The sequence below is a fragment of the Brassica oleracea genome, chromosome C2 (assembly GCF_000695525.1).
Source record: "Brassica oleracea var. oleracea cultivar TO1000 chromosome C2, BOL, whole genome shotgun sequence".
NCBI lineage: Eukaryota > Viridiplantae > Streptophyta > Magnoliopsida > Brassicales > Brassicaceae > Brassica > Brassica oleracea.
The window spans coordinates 20,135,342-20,148,976 of NC_027749.1; the positions used below are offsets into that span (position 1 = coordinate 20,135,342).

At 35.8% G+C, this 13,635-nt stretch overlaps 1 protein-coding gene across 3 annotated transcripts; it reads left to right on the forward strand.

Moving 5' to 3' along the window:
* The first annotated feature begins 4,505 nt into the window (after positions 1 to 4,505).
* Positions 4,506 to 6,995, forward strand: LOC106327739 (protein TIFY 7-like). 3 transcript variants are annotated; one of them, XM_013765974.1, is made up of 7 exons: positions 4,506 to 4,745; positions 4,972 to 5,048; positions 5,515 to 5,681; positions 5,768 to 5,852; positions 5,923 to 6,181; positions 6,396 to 6,450; positions 6,627 to 6,995. In XM_013765974.1, the coding sequence occupies exons 1-7, from the start codon at positions 4,658 to 4,660 to the stop codon at positions 6,718 to 6,720; spliced, it is 825 nt and encodes a 274-aa protein (XP_013621428.1). In that variant the 5' UTR covers positions 4,506 to 4,657; the 3' UTR covers positions 6,721 to 6,995. The 3 variants fall into 3 exon arrangements, with proteins under 3 accessions (XP_013621428.1, XP_013621432.1, XP_013621431.1); XM_013765978.1 differs by lacking the exon at positions 4,972 to 5,048; XM_013765977.1 differs by lacking the exon at positions 6,396 to 6,450 and having other exon boundaries at positions 6,627 to 6,993.
* Positions 6,996 to 13,635: the final 6,640 nt, after the last annotated feature.

A 13,635-nucleotide genomic window follows, 5' to 3' on the forward strand; every position in this document is an offset into this window, starting at 1 on the left:
TCTATTGCTTGCTGTCGCATCTTGATCCAAACGAGAGTTTAGGTATCAAGATCGATCAGCATAGGGAGCAGTACCACGACAGTGGACTGTTCTACTTGAGTGATCCGAGTTCTAGACTTGCTCTTAATTAACTTGAATAATTGTTTGAGTCACACTTGCTTAACACCCGATCAAACCACCCTAGGCTAGCATTTTAGTTATCTGAATACTTTAATTAATCTTGTTACTTGTTTCTCACGAAACCCTCAAATCTTTAAACCCCCATATTGTTTTAGCTTGATATTGATCCCATAAAGATAAAGTGTAATAGTTGGTCTCTGTGGATTCGATCCTAAAGTGCTACATCGACATACCATTCGATTGTGGTAGTGTGCACATTAGGTTAATTGGTGTGCGTATACACGTAATATCAATATTGTTTTAGATATATATAACTAAAATGCTATTAGAAAATTATTTTTAAATTATGTATGATATTACATATGTTCAATTGAATTTTACCTTAAATTATTTTTCTTTAGTAATGATTTGAAATATTAGATTTGGTTTAAGTATCAGTATTAAAAAATTAAAAATACCTAAGATTTTTCTTATGAGAAAATTGTAATAGGGAAAGTTTCAAAAGAATATTTTTCAAGTTTTGTATGTAAAGAAAAATATTTAGATAAGATAACAATGTTCTAAAAAAAGAATAAAAAAGTTCATATAAAATAAAAATCCTACATATAATAAAATGTTAAAGTCAATAAGTTAAAATAAAATTAATTTGATAATAATATAAATACAAGAAATGCAATTACTCATTCTAACAAATTACTCATTTTAATAAGTATAATATAAATATTTTATTTAATGCATGACAAATATTTATATATCGGGTTGATAAATTAAAAATTAAGACTACTTATATAACAAGTTGGAAATTTAAATATAGTTATAATTTATGACCAAAAACCTATCAAACCATCTGAAATATTATTTTCGCATATATATGTTAGTTTATGGAAAACACATACATAAAATAAAAAAAATATTTTAATTATTATGCGAAATGTCATAATAAAAAATACATAATACATAAAAAAATAAATAAATATTATATTATTTATAAAAAACAAAAGTATATTCCTAAAAAATGAAAAGTGGTTTCTCTTTTTTACTGGGAACCCAAATATTGGAAATAATTCTTTCCAACATGTATCAAACCCGACCAATGAAAGGTTATTAGCATTTCCTTTACCACTAGCCAACTCGATATCGGTAAATAAAAATGATATCGGTTAAATAAAAACAAATATTCGCGTGATATTTACATTTACAGTGATATAAATTATTTTACTTTTACTATTAGTGGAATTATGTAACAACAAATATGTATTATATGATGTATTTTTGTCACCATTTTACTATAATTTTTATAGATTATGTAATGGTATGAAAAAATATTTAGTTACATTACGTAAACAAAAAAACACATGCCCGGTCGGGCGGGTATAGTTCTAGTGTTATATTAAAACTATAAGCCGATTATCAGATGTTTTAGGAATTGGACATACCAACCAACGTCTAACTCTTTTCCATATTTTTAATCTTCTGAAATTTTAAATTCTAGATTGCACATTAATTAATGATTATCCGCGAACATGCACAGAATAAAATATATATTCCAATAACTAACTTTGCATATTCATCCATAAGTGTATCATGTCATAAGCTTTATATATATATATATATATATATATACATATATATATTAATCTGAATATCTATTAAATATGAGTTTTTACTCATATGGTTTTCTGATCATTTTTATTTTATTATAACAAAATTTTAAACTATAGATCATAAATTTTTTTCAATGTAAGACTTTTAACAGTTTTCATATTTTATAGTCATTTTTAAGAATTCAAAATATAACATATACAAAAAATCTAAATTATTATTATATGATTAATATGATTGTTTAGTTTATTTTAATAATATAATATTAAAAATAATGAAAGATATGTAAATTTTTATCAGATCTTTATTATTAAAATCATTAATTGTCAAATATATATTTTCTTCACTTTTGGTAATTTTGTAGCTTTTATTTAACGAAAGAAGAAAAAATAATAATTGTAGATTGTTAATTAATTTCATGGTTTTATGAAAAATATATAATATATGTTTAGTAGACCAACATATTTCTCTAGATACTTTAAGAATCATTCTAATGATGATACGTGTCATAGTTAAAATGTTGTAATGCTTCTCTTTTGATATATAAGGGATTTTAAAGGTTTATTTAATACATATATAATCTAAAAATCAGTGAACAATGTTTTCAAACAATATTCTAATATCATATTGGTATAACATTATTAAGTTATTTTATATCAAAAGTATCATGTGTTATATAATCAAAGGTTACCTGTGCTACAAAAACCTGATTAGATTGAATCGATAAAGGCATCCGAGGTTTTTTCGAGTTTCTTATTAATAAAACAATTAAAAGGAAGAAAAATAGAGAGTCGATCGTCCGAAAAGATTTCCACAAACGTTAAATATTTTCTCTATACTTATATTTTCATTAGACCATGTACATTGGTCTTTCTTATTCAACACCCCATTTTTATGTTCTAACAATCCACCTCATCGTTTTCTTCTTCCATGTAATACACATAAAATTTTATACTTTATTTTTTCCAAAAATCAACTAAAATTGCAATTAAAAATTATATTTCCAAATTAAATGAAACAAGTCTCTATTTGTAAAACACACAGAATAATAAATTTTGATATACAATATGTAAATAAATAAATTAATTTGCTATAAAATAATTGATATGAAAAATTAAGGATGTAAAAAGAAAGTCCCAAGGTAACATGTTGCTTTGGTGGATCCCATTTTCTAGTTTCAACATGTTGAAAACTATCAACACCGATTAATCCACGTAGCTTTTTTGCCTTTTTCAACATTTCTATTGAAAGCATTCAACAGTTGAATAAATGATTCAAGATGCCCATTGTAAGTAGTCTTAGTGGTTCAAGTTTTTATTATTGAAAAGTTAAAATTTAAATGAACATTTATCATTTCATTTGATGAATGATTACATTGATTTATATTATAACGAGTTTTTTAAGATGATGCTTTCAACAAGCAAGTACAGTTTTTGGTTTGACAAACTCGAAAGAATGACCACACAAAAAAAAAAAAGAAAAAAGAAAAAGAATGACCACACAAGCAGATAGAGAATCTAATGTAGTGGAATACTTACCAATGCTGGGCCGACAACACATAACTTTCGGCCTTAGGTAAGCAAACGAAACTTATTTCGGCCCATTGATTATTCACGCGGTGGATAGTAGTAGTGTAGTATTCTAACAAGTGACACTTCGCCTCTACGAAAGAGTCACCTCATCAATGGCCGGAGAAATCGGCCAATTCCATTCATGCATCAACAAGAGTGCTGCAATCCCGATCAGTACATACATTAATCAATACATACATTAATAATCTATGCTAAAACATACATCAACATAGATTTATTTTAAATTTTATATACAAACTAATAATAATATACTAAATCATACATTGACCTCTTTTCTTTTCTGCTAGTCAAACGTTTATAAAAATTGACATGTCATTAAAGGAAGCTTAGGTATCGCTGAGCTGTCTATTACGATTTAAAATATTAATTATTAAAAAAAAAATCAAATACATTAAAGGTGGGATTCTAAAGCTGTTTACTTTTCAAAGAAATAAAATGCGGTGATAAACAGGGGTGGCATAAATTGAATATCAGATTTTGGAAGTATTTGTGATCCGATTTGTTTATCTGAATAACCAGTTATCCTATCGATTTGATTTGTAGCTATCTAGATATTTGGTATCTAGATATTCAAACTTTTTTATATTTTTAATCGGAAATCCGATTCGATTAGGACAATTAAAAAAAAAAAAATAATAATATTTTATTACAGAAAATTATTTATTTTTCAAACTTTAATAACTGATATAATCAATTTAATAAATAAAATATTATAAATCAATTTATTAAGTTAAAATATTGTAAAATTTATATAAAATATAATTATAGAACTCGTTCCTAAAAAATAATATTTTCTTTACTTCGTAAATAGATATCCGAAATTTTTAGTGTGATCGAAACAAAAAACGAATCAAATCAAACTATATAAATATTTTACTAGCCTTGATAAATATCAAACCGTTGAATAAGAAAAGGAACCACACATTTCACATGTGGTGAGTTCATGAAATCAAAGATCCAATAGCCATCAAATTCACCTCTCATTATTCTCTGTTAGAATTAAAATCAGATCCACCGACAGATGTCTACAATTCCGAGAAAGCCAAAAAAAAAAAAAATCAAAAATCAAAAGAGAAACATTAAAAACATGTGAAATTAACCGGTCTAGCAGGTCGCACCAACTGTGTTTCCCGGTGGAATAAGCCCCACATGGTTTTTAATCAAGCAAAAGCCTTTAAAAACTAAAAAAGAACACCGTCTCCAAAAGTGTGTCTGCAACATTACTGAAACGAAACCTTCCCATTGGATTCTCACTACCTTTTGTTTTGTTTTTTAAATTAAATCTTTTGAGCAGAAACAGAGAAAGAAAATTGTGTCGTAGTGGTTCTTTGTTTTAGTTCGAGATGGAAAGAGATTTTCTTGGTTTGAGCGACAAGAAGTATCTCAGCAACGTTAAACGCGAGGCCAACGATGATCGTGTCGGAGAACGAGGTTTGTGTTCTTGTCTCTCTACCGTATAAGCATGTTTACTATAGTCCAAAGTTGTTGTTTTTAAATAGAATTAACTTAGATTTGATCAACTGCTTAGATTCCAAAACGTTGTTGTAAAAGTAGATAATAATAATAATATTTGATCAAATGATGCATGAAAAATGAGAATTGGAGTTTACAAAATGAGTAATTTTATTTGATGTCAATAAAAATTGGATAATTTTAGTATTGAGCAAGAAGGCAGCTATACAATGGGGAAAGGCAAAGCTCTTGCCTAATTCAAATTTCATGCCTGATTTTCAGGTTTGTTCAACTGCTTTTAAGATTCAATTCAACTTCTTTTAATCACTAGTTTGGTTACAGAACTTTCACAATTTCACCATCTTATGGCTGGGGCTGATTTAATGGTTACATTAACTACTTTCCCGGACAACTGTCAGCGGAAAGCTCCGGGAGAATGGTCGGAAAACCTGTCGGAGTTTTAATTTTATTTCTTGAACTTTTATTGATTTGTTAACAAGATTTTTAATTGATCTATCAAAAGAAAAAAAACTATTGTGTGTGGCCAATCATTGATGGAAATTGTAAAAGGAAAAAAATAGTTTTCTTTATAAGTGAGATCTAAGAGTCGCTAGCCAGCCGCAAAATTAGAAAACAATAATAAAAGATGTGGCGACTGGCCTTTGAAGTTTTAGATAAACGCATATGTCGGCACTTTTTGTATTAAAAGACATAGTGAAAAAAAAATGTTAAGATGTTGACGTTTCAGGCGGGCTCTTACCAGCGGGGCCCAGTTTCTGCGGCCAGCAATCTCCGCAGAAGCCAATTTAGCGGTGGTGCGTTTCAGAACGCGAATCCGCCTTTACTTGGCGGTTCAGTTCCGTTAACTAATCATTCTTCTTTCCGTCCTGCTTTTAACTTGTCGGCGGATGCTCGGTAACGTACCTAAGATTTCAACCTAACTTGAGACGCAAGAACTATTGAGTTAGGTTTAATTTTGGTTATGGGGCTTTGTGGAACAGAGTGGCTTCCTCAGGATCACTACCTCAGCTCACTATCTTCTATGGTGGAACTGTTAGCGTCTTTAATAATATATCTCCTGATAAGGTATAATCAGTACATATTTTATAGAGTTAAATTTACGAGACGTACCATGTATAGTGATATGTGTGATTAGGCTCAAGCTATTATGTTATGTGCTCGGAACGGTTTGAAAGGAGAAACTGGAGAGAGCAGTTTGAAGAAACCAGTTCAAGAAACTGAAAGAGTTTATGGAAAACAAGTCCATAACGCTGCTGCTGCTGCGGCATCATCAAGCTCTGCCACTTACGCTGATAGTTTCTCTAGGTGTAGAGACAGACCCGTTGGTGCGACTAATGCAATGAGCATGATCGAATCATTCAACGCAGCAGGTCCTGGAAATATGATTCCTTCAGGTATATATATCGACATGAAATCAAATTTTTGTGTGTTCAAAATTTTCATCGCATAAATCATGTCTAATTGCTAAATTTAAATTTCTGATACACTTCCAACTTAAAACCAGTATTGATAGATCATAACGTTTCACATATTAGTTCATTAATACTCCACCTAGCGATGCTAGACTTTTATTCTTTAACACTAATCTAAAAGATGTTTCAATCTCAGTTCCTCAAGCTCGTAAAGCCTCATTGGCTCGGTTCTTGGAGAAGCGCAAAGAGAGGTTTGATTCGTTTTTTTTAAACTAATTTTTTGAATTAAAATAAATGTAACTGATAATAGAAGTTTAATTCGTTTTTTCTTTTGAGAAATAGTTTAATTCGTTTTTCCTTTATAGAATCTTGAGTTCTTCGATATGTGACTAGAAGTTGAATCTAAAAAGAATTGATGTTGGTGCAGGCTCATGAGTGCACTGCCATACAAGAAGATGCTTCTTGATTTGTCAACCGGAGAATCAAGTGGAATGAATTACCCTTCTGCTTCGCATACCTAAACATTTCTTCTTCTTCTTCGGTTTTTAAAACCTCTGTGAGGTTTTATTACGATGGTAACTTGTAATATAATCGACAGATTATTATTATAGCTACCATTTATTATGTTACGATCAGGAGAAGGCGTCAGGCGTCTATGTATTTGAGCATTGTTGTAATGGCTTAGTCTGTTATTGTAGGTTCATTTTTTTTTATTTGAAACACTAACATATACTATATATTTATACGTTTGTCATGTCTGTTAGTGTCAAGAATAAAAACCAGTATTGTAATTTTACTGTCTAATCTAGTTTTTTTTTTGGTTATACGAATTCGTTGCATCATCACAAAATGCTAATAAATTTGAAAACTAGTTTTTCTTGCTACTATGAAAGACATTCCTTCTCTTGGGGTTGAAGACTAAGAACAGCAGACTCATTAAAAACTCTCTGTGCACATTGAAGAGAGCTTGGCGAACCACCCACTTTGTTATTGATTAACTTGTAAGAAAACTAAAATGATAAGATTTCATACAACCGAAAAATAAAGATATATTCAATTCAACCGAAGAAAAATAAAGAAATATTCACAAGGAAATATGTATGTGTAAAATAGCGTCAATAGTTTTATTGGTGGGATCTTGTAAAGGAAGTGCGTTTTAAAATCAATCTTAAAGAAGACACAAAAGAAGATTGTATTGAGTGAACCAGAGTAGCTCCGCGGTTGATTAGGATGTATAGATTCTGTTCACAATCAAAGATCTCATAGATATTTTATTTATCGAGGCAGAAGAAATCTTGTAGGTTTTTTTTTTCATTTTTTTGAATGCAGTTTACAAATATAAAAAAAAAGAAATCTTGTAGGAAAGTAATATTTGGGAAGAAAGAGAGGTTGGCAAGGAGAAGGGAACAAAGAGATTAACATGTAAACTGGTCACAGAAAACCCGTTCTCGTTCATAAGTGGATAAGAACGACCCTAGTCTTATCATTTTGCACCTCACTCTGTCTCATTCTTTTAATCTTGTCTTTTCATGCCCCCACCAAGTTGCCCAATTTGAACTACCACTTTTTTTTTTTTTTGATGAAATGTTAAATTTGTCGATCATGGAAAAAAATGTACAAAATGAATCTAGAAATCCAAAATCTTTGCTCTTTGCTTCTATCCTTACCCAATATGGACCTCAAACCACCGCTGCATCAGTCTCGTTAGTCCTCTCTTCTCACAGTATCGAGTTGACATAATCCTCTGTTTTATAGTCTTCTCTATCACCTTGGCAAGCTGGTTTGCTGGTTGACTCCGCTGTGTGTGTCGTCTCTCGTTACGTTCACGCCAAATGTAATAGATAGTGACTTGTAATGCTAGCCTCAGGAGAATAGAAACAAACCTATCATGTGCTGAGTGGAGAATGCGAGCCAGAATATCATTCCAGTCAAGTGATGGCGCCGGTCGCAGTAAGGAACCAACAATCTGCAACCATAAGCCATATGTGTATGGGCAAGCAAAAAACAAATGGTCTCTTGATTCTTCTGGTTCTCCACAGAAAGTGCAACCATGTATTACTCCCCAAGTTCGCATTCTGGATCCAGTAGAGAGCCTATCTTTAACAGCTAGCCAAGTTACAAAAGTATATCGTGGCACACCTTGTTTAAACCAAATCAGCTTCGCCCAGGGGATCTTAGTATTTTGGCCCCGCACCATGTTCCAAGTGCTATAAGCTGAGAATTCTGATCCATAATCTACATCTCCTCGCTTCCATTTCACCCCATCATCCACATTTGGCGCCAGTACCAGCGGCTTTGCCTTTACCTGCGCAAGCACTTGCTCTATACTGCTATCTCTTGAGTTCCGAAATCTCCACTGATCATTAACTAAGACATCATCAATCTTTGCATTGCAGACTATGCCAAGCTTCTGAGTTCCCCGCTCACCAATTACTTCAATCAAGCGCCCTATAGGAAGCCATATATCAGTCCAGAATCCAACAGTTTTGCCATTTCGAACTTCCATACACAGAAACTGCTTGGCCAATGGTCTCAGCTGGAGGAGCTTCTTCCAAACCCATGAGCCCACTGCCCCTACTCGAGCATCCCAAACGGACTCCCCACGTAGTATAGTCTGCTTCACCCATTGAACCCAGAGGGAGGTTAAGTTGTTGAAAAGACGCCATATCAGTTTCAAATCAAACACCGCAGACACATCCTTTATTCTACGAATCCCGAGACCTCCTTCATTCTTTGGTTTACAAACCTCCTCCCATGCGACCTTTGACTTTGATGAGATATTGGGTGAGCCGCTCCACAGAAATGCCGAACACATACTCTCAATCTCATCAATGCAGCCCTGAGGAAGACTAAACGCAGAACACCAAAAATTGGTGATGCTTGCAATAACCGAATTTATTAACTGCAACCTCCCGGCAAAAGCTAGAGCTTTGCTTGTCCAGCTGAGGAATCTAGCTCTAATTTTTGCTATCAGTGGCTCATAATCACTTCTAGACATTGTTTTAGTAGTAAGCGACATCCCAAGATATTTGATGGGAAGAGCTGAGACCGTGAGTCCACAGGCTGCAGCTACAGTTTCTTGAGCCTGCTTTCCCCTGCCTGCTGCGAAGACTGTTGACTTTGCAACATTTATACAGAGTCCCGACATGCTAGAAAAGTCTCCAAAAGCATCAAGCGTTCCTGTGAGGGATGTAGGAGAACCATCAGTGAAGACCACAATGTCGTCGGCAAAACTGAGATGCGAAAGATTAACCACTCTACATATGGGGTGGTATCCTATATTTCCTCCCATGATAGCTTTGTTGAGAAGCTTTGAGAGAACATTACTAACGATGACGTACATATACGGTGATAAAGAACATCCTTAGCGAATTCCTCTGGAGCTCGGAAAGAAACCTTCCAACTTACCATTGATAGAGACAGAGAACATCGCAGTACTGATACACTTCATGATCCAGGTTACGAACATATCTGGCAAGCGCATCGCTCGGAGCACTGCTTCAATGAATGTCCACTTGACAGTGTCAAAAGCTTTTGAAATATCCAACTTGATTGCTGAGCGAGAGGATACTTGAGGCTTGTGATAATCTTTCACCAATTCTGTGGCCAAGAGAACATTTTCTAGCAGCATCCTGCCTTGAACAAACGCACATTGATTCTGCTCAATAGCTGCTGGGAGAATACCTTTGAGCCGGTGAGCCATGATTTTGGAGATGAGCTTATAAATCACATTACAGCACACTATCGGTCTGAAATCACTCATCTTCTCTGCACTTGTTGTTTTCAGTACAAGGGACAGGAGAGTAGCATTTGTGCTCCGAGGCATGAAGCCATACAAAAAGAAAGAGTGGACAACAATCACTAAATCTTTACCCACAACTGACCACGCTGCTTTGTAGAACTCCATAGGGTAACCATCAGGCCCTGGTGCCTTGTTTGCTGGCATCGAAAACAAAGCTTCTTTGACTTCCTCAGCTTGAACATGACCAACTAGGGAAGCTGCTTTTGTGTCGCTGCAACGATAATCTAGCAGATCACTTAACCTATTCTCAGTAATATCCTCCAAACTCAAGTGCCCTGGTTCCTGAAGAAAACCCTCATAGTAATCAACCGCCTCTTTTTTAATATCAGCCAGCTCCGTTAGGACACTTCCATCTGAAGTGATCAATCTACGAATAGTGTTACGAGAGGTACGGGTTTGGCACGTCTTGTGGTAGAAATTTGTATTTCTGTCGCCAAGATCCAGCCATTTGACTCGGGATTTTTGATAGAAAAATTGCTCTTCAATTCCAGATAGGTGATGCCAGTGCTCCCATGCATCAGAAGCTTCCTCAAACGTAGTGGTACAAGGGTTCCGCATTGCATTATTCTGCTTATCAGAGAGAACCTCCAAAGCCACTTTTACCCTCGCTGGCAAATCTCCAAAGGACTCTCTATTCAGTCGCCGGAGCTCTGATTTTAACATCTTTAATTTGTCATGCAGTTTCTTCAAAGCTGTCCGAGAATGAAACAGGGGAGCAGTAGAGTTCCAGACTTGATCTACCACTTCCAAAATCTGAGGGTGGCTGACCACATGCGTGAAAAACTTGAAAGGTTTTCGATTTCCCACCGGGTTGTCATGTACAATAGTCACCATTCTAGAGTGGTCAGAAACACCTCCTGCTTCAAACAGAGTATGTGATTGCTCAACCCTTGAGATCCAACTGCTGTTACCCATAGTTCTATCCAACTTCTTGCTGATAGGGTTTCCATATTGACTATTTATCCATGTGAACTCCGAGCCAGTGTGAGGGATGTCAACAAGATCGCAGCTTCTGATGATATCCTGGAACTCTCTAATAGCCAAATTCTCTCCTGCGGTATCTAGAAACCTAGAGTGCTCCATAGCAGACTTTGTGACATTGAAGTCGCCTTGCAATATCCATGGATTTGTCCCCGCTGCCACTAACCGAGCTACTGTATCCATCTCTCTCCATAAATCTCTTCTCTCCATCATACAATTCGAGCCATAGATAGACGATGCAAGAAAAATATCAACCGTGTCTTTAAACTTCACCCAACACGTTATCATTTGTGCACTAACCAACACAGGCACCACTTCCACATCCTCCGACCAACAAACCCAGATTCTTCCCAATATGTGGTGGCTGTAGTCGTGCAAATACTGCCATCCCTGAAAAGTAGCTGAAAAAATCTGCTGAAAATTCTCCTCCTGAACTCTCGTTTCCACCAAACATCCTAACCGTAGCTTTGCCTCCTTAATCCAATATTTTACAGCGTTGTGTTTACGCGGTTGATTGAAACCGCGCATGTTCCATGCAAAGATTGACGTCATTTGTTCCTACGAGAGGAAGCTTTCTTGCTTTGGCCACTCACCACTGCATTAACCAGTCCTCTCGTATTCGCAATCAACGCTTTCCCTCTTCTTTTACCTCTTTGTCCTGTGCTTTGACCTGCCTTCTTTCCCTCCCCTTTACCGTCTCCTTCAGTACCCTTCTCATATCTTTTATTTTGGGTTTTGAGATTTAACTCGTCTTCTATGCCATCATCCTCATCAATTTCTCCCTCCTCCCTTATTCCTTGTAGAGCCTGAAAACTGTTAGGAGACGCAACTTTATCCAACAGAACCTTCTCCCGTGGAGGGGAAGATCTATTGCTACCCTGCTCCCCCAAAGTGACTCATTTCTCTGATTCCACACCCGAGCTGAGATTATTTAGAAACAGACTCAACTCTCTTCCATTTTTGCCTGCATTCTCTGCCAGCAATGCATTAACCGGTAACTGTTCCAACTCATTTAGCAACTCTGAGACCGCTTCCCTTCCTATTCCCACATCATTATCCTTTGTCTTTCCAGCTTCAGCAACCAGCTGCTTCTCCATCTCTGGCCTTTTTAGAATCACCACCTCTTGTTTCTCATGTCAGTCCTTGTCATTGTGCCCCCACTTAGAGCATACACTACAACAAGGAGGAAGCCATGAGAAATTAACACCAACATTTACTTCATGACCATCCTTTCCCTTGAAGCAAATCTTCTGTGGCAGTGGTTTCTCAAGATCTACTTCAACTAATACTCTCGCTACATCTAACCGAACACAACGCTCAGTAGTAGGGTGCAGCTTGACAAATTTTCCTGCAGTGCGAGATAGAAATGAGAGGCCTTTTTTGAGTATAAATAGCCTGGAACATTCTCCAAATACACCCACAATGGCATGGCTGAGAGGTCCGGTGGAGCTTTTGCTGATTTCGGAGTCCATTCATTTAGAACCAGAGGGACCTCTGATATATGCCAGAACTTCCTCCTGATGATTCGACTGCAAACTTGAGCATCTTCCACCCTAAACAAAACCGTCCTCTTTCCAATAAATTGAACATCAATCTTCGACACTTTCCCTGGAGACGACCAAATTCTATTTACCGTTGAATGAATAGAGCCAATGTGAGGCGCATCATTCATAAAATAACCCACTACGAAACACCTCCACAAAGGCTCAACATCTTCCATTAGCTCCTCTGGGATTGAGACCTCCGCAACCCCATCTGTTACCACAAACTCAGGGTTAATCGATTCAGCCAAGACCTCCCTCACAGCCTCAGAATACGAAGTTTTATTTGATGTACCCTCTTTTTCCAAAACCACTTCCACCTTGTTTCCCTTCCCTTCTGCCTCTATCGGAGCCAGATTGCCTCCCACCGCTACGCCCATAGGGCCCACGTCTGGGGAGAGCGAAATAGCCCTTCCCCCAGAGATCTGCAAATCAACAATCACACTTGTCTCTAGACCCAAAGATGCTTCTCCAGATTTGCTTATCGCGCCTGCCCCATCACCTCCAATCGAAAACCCATTCCCAACCGAAACACTCTTCACAGCCTCTTCCACACCTGCCTCTGTCATTCCCTTACCCTCCTTTTCCACCGCCTTCGGAGACGGCGGATTTACCGATGGATCAATCTTCTGAAACCCTAATCGCCTTTGTCGCCTTTGTCCTTTCAAGAGAGATTAATCTATTTATGAACTACCACTTTATTGTTCACAAGTTTATGGTTTGGGCTAATATTAGCTGGTTTGTGTGTTTTAGATAGTTTCATGGATTAATGGATTTTATGATACTAAGAGCATGATTATTAGGAGGTTCTTAGGGTGGGGTTCTTAGCGGAATATAAGAACCCGTCTCTTAATTTTTAACTAAAAAAACTAAGAACCATCTCTTAAAACTCTTATTTAAGAGTCGGTTCTTACCTTTTTTAGTTAAAAGCACTACAAGAAAAATGGGCTTTACTAGCGGACGAAAAACGTTATCTAACGATTTAACAGCGGTTTAAGGAACGCTGTATCATCGCCCGTCATAGTAGGTATGGCACATTAGATAACACTTTTTTGCGGTGCTATAGTTTCTTCGGAATCGATAGCGCTTTTGTATTTGCAATAGTAACCTAT

Excerpts from the sequence above, each read along its gene's own strand:
- LOC106327739 (XM_013765974.1), top strand. The coding sequence starts at position 4,658 with ATGGAAAGAGATTTTCTTGGTTTGAGCGACAAGAAGTATCTCAGCAAC. Across the intron at positions 5,682-5,767 it reads AACTTGTCGGCGGATGCTCG|AGTGGCTTCCTCAGGATCAC; the intron begins GTAACGTACCTA and ends TTTGTGGAACAG. Across the intron at positions 6,451-6,626 it reads TTGGAGAAGCGCAAAGAGAG|GCTCATGAGTGCACTGCCAT; the intron begins GTTTGATTCGTT and ends ATGTTGGTGCAG.